Source organism: Phyllostomus hastatus, unplaced genomic scaffold, assembly GCF_019186645.2.
Source record: "Phyllostomus hastatus isolate PE091 unplaced genomic scaffold, TTU_PhHast_1.1 phas_contig_29, whole genome shotgun sequence".
Classification (NCBI taxonomy): Eukaryota; Metazoa; Chordata; class Mammalia; order Chiroptera; family Phyllostomidae; genus Phyllostomus; species Phyllostomus hastatus.
Genome location: NW_025333835.1, coordinates 1,540,014 through 1,545,544, shown reverse-complemented (window position 1 = coordinate 1,545,544; position 5,531 = coordinate 1,540,014). Strand labels below are relative to the sequence as shown.

General features: G+C 43.2%; 1 protein-coding gene and 1 non-coding gene across 2 annotated transcripts; both read right to left on the bottom strand.

Annotated features, from left to right (window-relative positions):
* Positions 1-1,525: 1,525 nt before the first annotated feature.
* Positions 1,526-5,103, bottom strand: TPT1 (tumor protein, translationally-controlled 1). Its single transcript, XM_045839016.1, has 6 exons — positions 4,943-5,103; positions 4,597-4,670; positions 3,892-4,082; positions 3,410-3,515; positions 2,500-2,616; positions 1,526-1,729 (listed from the first exon to the last, which is right to left on the bottom strand). Exons 1-6 carry the CDS (start codon positions 4,968-4,970, stop codon positions 1,727-1,729), a joined length of 519 nt encoding a protein of 172 aa, XP_045694972.1. The 5' UTR covers positions 4,971-5,103; the 3' UTR covers positions 1,526-1,726.
* On the bottom strand, positions 1,798-1,927 carry LOC123818996. Its single transcript, XR_006785756.1, has one exon. It is a non-coding gene; the product is annotated as a small nucleolar RNA SNORA31 (small nucleolar RNA).
* Positions 5,104-5,531: the final 428 nt, after the last annotated feature.

The window sequence follows — 5,531 nt, the reverse complement described above, 5'->3', positions numbered from 1 at the left end:
CCTCAATCCAGTGACTGGTATTTTTTGTACAGTTTAATGTCAGAAGTCGGAATGCTTAAAACTGTCACGAGTTTCCAATATTTAGGTTTGCTTGCAATCACTAGTGGGCATTTCTATCTCAAATTCTGAGCCACACATCTTTGAAGTCACTAGGGCAAATTCCAGATTGTCAAATATTTGGATTTACCCTGGAACACATGTAACAGGGTCAGATTTTTTAAAATCACTGGCTTTAGCCTTGGCTGGTATAGTTCAGTGGATTGAGTGCAAGCCTGGGAACCAAAGGGTCACTGATTCAATTCCCAGTCAGGGAACATGCCTAGTGTACAGGCCAGGTGTCCAGTACAGAGGTGCAAAGCAACCCACACAGATGTTTCATTTACTCTTTCTCCTTCCCTTCCCCCCTCTAAAAACAAATAAATAATAAAAACCTTTAAAAAAAAAAATCACTGGCTTTAGTTTTAACCCTGAAGTTTTAAATGTAAAATCATTCAGAAGGCAATGGTGTAGGGGAATAATTCCCCAACTTCTCTTGTAAACTCACATTTTACATTCTTTGGAGTAAAACAGACATTTCAATTATTTACAATGTAATTTCTTAATTATAAAAACTCACATGTTTTTCCACTGCATCCTCCCAATTCAACCTTGGCAGCCACATAAGACAGGGCTAGGAACCTTTTTCTTTCACCTGGCCTGGAACCTTAGCAAACAGTAACTACCCAGATCAAATACTTTGCCCTTTCATTTCATACCCTTATTCAGATGTAATACACAAAGCAGTTGCCTTTTCTTCCACCCAACAGCCAACTCACATTCCATCTAATAACCTCATCTTTTAAAAGCAAGGGCCAACAAACCTGTCCTACAATGAGACACACATTTATTTTAGGATTTGCAGGCCCTGAAGGTCTACCACACACATCTCTGCTATTGTAGTGTCAAGAGCCAGTCAATCCATAAACAAAAGATTGTAGCAGCATCCTGATAAAGCTGGATACCAAATCAATTTCATATCCCATTAAGTTGTAGTTTCCCCATTCAAAAATGTAACCACCTCAATCACATAAAATAGGTAGCAGGATGAGCCAGTTTGCCAACCCTATCCCAGGAGTTTGACAGAAGCCTATTACACAATTTCAGGAGACCTAGATTTCTATAAAACTTGGTCCTGACTTGGTATGCTATTTAAATAAGCTCAGACACTACTTTGTTTCCAACTGGGTTGGTCTTTTTTTTTTAGTTATCTCTTCCAGTTAACTACTTCCATTTGTAGGTGATGAAAAACATTTAAGGAATCCACTTCACGTGTTGGTTCTGCTGTGAACATGTAATCTTTCCCTTTACTTCAACTCAGAATTAAGATCCTTGCTTTTTATATTCCATTCCCAGAAGTAGTTTTCATTGTAGACGTTATCTGAACATAGTCATGCTCTGTAGTAGTAATCTATAACCTAGCTTCTCCAGGAACACTATGTACAGGATGGATTTAAATATGTATTAAACTAAGAGGCATTCTCTCAAATAAGTTTAAATGCATTTTATTTTTAGACAACCTACACGACATGTTTTTCTTAAAAACAATGCCTCCGCTCCATATAAATCAAGGTCAAAATAAATGACGAACTCAAGGTAACATCAGTCCCATTTGTCCTAGTCCTGGTGTGTGGATGAAAAGCAGCAGCCAGTTATGATGACAGGTGATAGATCCAAATCGCCAAATTTGTTACTGTGAAAACAAGAAGAGTATATTAACACCTTTTCCCAGTATGAAAGCATGTAACATTTCCAGGCTGCAGATGTAGTCCCCTATTCAATCTGGGCTGCCACAAAGACAGACAGAAAGCGCAGGGATTTTTTTCTTTCGCATCCTAGTGCAAACCAAAAGAACAACGTTAGATTGTTCAAGGTCTATCAGTGGATGCAAAACCTTCCTTACTGAGTCATTTTAAACAAAGTCCCACTCAGACACACTTTGTTTTACCAAAACCTCAGGTATCCTAAATAATTCCTTTTGACAAGCCATTTGTACTCTTCTGAGACACCTGCCTTATTGCCTCTAATCTTGTTTGGTATAGTCTTAGGTTCAACTTGTTCCTAATTTATGTGAAAGCCTCTGAAAGGGAGAATAAAATGACTTCACTTCTGGAAGCAGCACTTGCTTGCAGAGCATATATTCATTTAATTTTACTAAAGCAATTTGCATATCAATATTCACTAAAAGTAACAGCGAGGCTTTCAATGATCAACTGCCAGTCATCGTAAACTCAAGTGAAAGGATTTTGATGCAATAAGTTTTCTCTACCAAGACTACACCATAAAATCTTTTACATGTGAAATCTTCTTTAGACACTCCAAGAGAAACAAGACCTGTACCCACATTTTAAAAGGACCTCTGTAGAATCCATTCTAACCATTTCACTAGCATGAAGAAGAATCACACCTAGGATGTCTCCGTTTTCACATTACTGATTTTGCCCCACACTGTTGCGTACTTACACATTTTTCCATTTCTAAACCATCCTTAAAGAAAATCATATATGGGGTCACACCGTCCTCACGGTAGTCCAGCAGAGCAACCATGCCATCTGGATTCATGTTTTCACCAATAAAGAACTTAGGAAGCAAGCAACAAACATCTAGAATTAGACCATTATATGCAGATATGCCATATCAAAACAAGCTGGAATAAAACAAAAACGACTCCCAACACCATGATTTAATCAAGAGAATTTCAGTAGCCAAGGCTCTGATGCCTAGGAGAAAATAAATGCTCACTAATCACCTGACTAAAGCAACAATAACAAAAATAGTAAAGGAATACAGGAACATTTTAAGCTTTCTGGTAACTTATTTCCTTAGTCCCACATATACAATTCCTATTTACAAAGTCAAGGACAGGACCATAATGCTGCCAATGAGAGAGCCCATCATATGGGGAAAGAGTCATAAGGCCAGTGTGTGTAGCCGAGCCAAAAAAATCAAACAACCAGACTGTGATAGGTTTTTTCTTTCTTTTTGGAAGGGAAGTCATTAAAGTTCTCCAATTAGACAAGTTCAAATTTATCAGGAAGAGCTCCAGTGGCAATGAGACACTGAATTATAAAGAGAAAGAAACTTGAAAGACCACTTAGGAGGTAACAAGCAATTTAAGAAAGAACTAATAGATGTCATCGGTGCAGGGATGAGATCCTGGAATCAAAAGACGAGATCTGGAAACACACTTGGGAGCAGGGAAGGCTATTTCTATAGCCTCTACAATTGGAATCGAACCTATTAAGTATTCAAACTGCTCAAAAGCCCAGGAAAAGAACCACAATTTAATTACAAAGATCCATCAAGTAACTCATTTTATGCCCTCAGTTAAAACTGCGATTCTTTGGTCCAAATATTTAAGGTATGTATTTACCTGGTAGTTTTTGAAATTAGCGAGGATGTGCTTGATTTGTTCTGCAGCCCCTGTCATAAAAGGTTTTACTCTTTCTGGTCTCTGTTCTTCGAGTTTCCCTTTGATTCTAAAAGGATATTTTATTAACAGGTTAAAGTATTGACTTCTGAGTAAAATTTAACTTTTTATTAAGTAAATACCCAAAGTAAAAATGAAAACCCACTGAAAACAGTAAGTTGCTGTCACTGAGCAAAGTTAACTAGTTCCCCAGATGTGTCAAGACCTCTGTCAATTTATTTCCAAAGTACTCTTCTAAAAAACAAACCAGACTGCTTGCTCCAGTAGGTTCACACTATTATAGAAAAGCAAAAACCCTTTGAGTCCACTGACTTAGAAAGGGCAAGGCCTTCTCACAAGTATGCCTGCTGCTAAAAAATCCTCAAGTTAGCCAATTCCTAAACTCTATAGAATTCCAGACAGCCGGGTGTGCCGGTATCACTTACGATTTCATGTAATCTTTGATGTACTTCTTGTAAGCCTCTTTCGTGAAGCTGGTTTCCTGCAAATGATGGTTCATAACAATATCAACACCAGTGATTACAGTGCTTTCCGTTCCTTCGCCCTCCGGGCCTTCAGCAGAGGCGTTTCCACCAATAAGCGAGTCATCGATGTTACCCTCTGTCCTACTGACCATCTGTATTAAGAAAGAGTAGTTTAGTATAAATTAACCCGAAAAATTTTTCTTTACCAGTAGTTTATGTACTCATCATCCTCCCACCAGATGTTCTTGTTGAAAACCAGGAATATTTGAGGGGGAAATTTATGACTCCTCCATTTCCTGAAATACCTTAACATGAACTTTTTGTTGATGGAAATGAAAACGTGGTTATCACAACCCATATGGACGTCTTCTGTGGGCTCTCGGGTTGAGCAAGTAGATATATAGGGAATTCACTCTAGGGCTTGGGGACCTCAAACAGTAGGCAGAAACAACTGGTCCTGGACAGACGCTGGGGAGGATGGCGGCCAGGCGGCAGACCTATTTCCAGACTCAGCTCCGCCTACACTTTTCTAGAAAAACCCGAGCCCGGAAAAAGTCTCCTCCGCCAGGAGGCAGGGCAGAGGATTGCACAATCTTGGGTGGGGGAGCGGCGGAAACTCGAGCTTGCCCAGCTTTGCCTCCCCCACGCCGCAGCCCTACTACTCACCTTTCCCTCTACCTCCAAACACAGCCCGTCTGCGACCTCGCGGATCTTGTAGATATCGGAGAACATCTCATCATCTGCTCGGAGACACAGGCCCACCGTCAAGATGCGCCCAGAGGCCCAAAGTCGGAGCCGCCATTTCCCGCGCTGGCCGGCTGGCTGCATGCTGTCTTTTCCTCTCCCCTCCCGGGCGCGTGCCCCAGGCACTGAACCCTCCCCGATCCCGGAAAGGCCACGGGCATCCGCTAGGCCCAAAACAGTGGCGGCATCCATCTTCCCCGTCCCCTCACCCGCCCCCACTACTCCATCCCCTGCACTCAACGGTAGGGTTATAGCAGTCACAACTCACGACTGATGAGGTCCCGGTAGATGATCATGATGGCGGCTAGAAGAACACGACAACGGCGCTGGCTGAGCAGGAGCCTGTAGCTCGAGTGAGCGCGGTGCAGCCAGAGCAGCGATCTAGGGGAGGGGGGAGCGGGCGGAAAAGGCCGACTCAGCCGCTCCCCAACCTCATATAGAGGGCAAGTCTCCCTACGTCATAGTCGGCTGCGCCTCCGGAAGCGCCGGAATTGGTGACGTGGCACGCTGAGCCACGTTGGGCGGGGCGCCAGCTTGGGCTAGGGTTACGAGGCGGGAGGGAGCATCCGGGCACTTACGGTGGAGACGCAAGTCTGCGTTTCAGGGAAACGTTGGGGAGGGAATGGTGAGGAGGGCAGAGGAAGGGGTCACGGGCCTTGATCAGGGTAGAGCGGATTTGGGGGAGAGAGTGAGGGAAGCAGGGCCAGGGGCCAGCACCCTGGGTGGGGCTCACTTGAAGTCTCTTCAAGCTTCTGTCCCACGCGGCGCGCCACGCAGGTCCCATCATTTCCTGGGAGTGGAAATGCCGGGTTTCCGGATTACTTACTTGTGATGCCCTGTTGTCGGGGCACTTTACA

What these genes read in the sequence shown, in the direction of transcription:
- TPT1 (XM_045839016.1), bottom strand. Translation starts at nt 4,970, where the DNA reads ATGATCATCTACCGGGACCTCATCAGTC. An exon ending in GTTTGGAGGTAGAGGGAAAG is followed by an intron (nt 4,083 to 4,596) that starts GTGAGTAGTAGG and finishes TTCTTAATACAG; the next exon opens with ATGGTCAGTAGGACAGAGGG. An exon ending in ATCAAAGATTACATGAAATC is followed by an intron (nt 3,516 to 3,891) that starts GTAAGTGATACC and finishes ATATCCTTTTAG; the next exon opens with AATCAAAGGGAAACTCGAAG.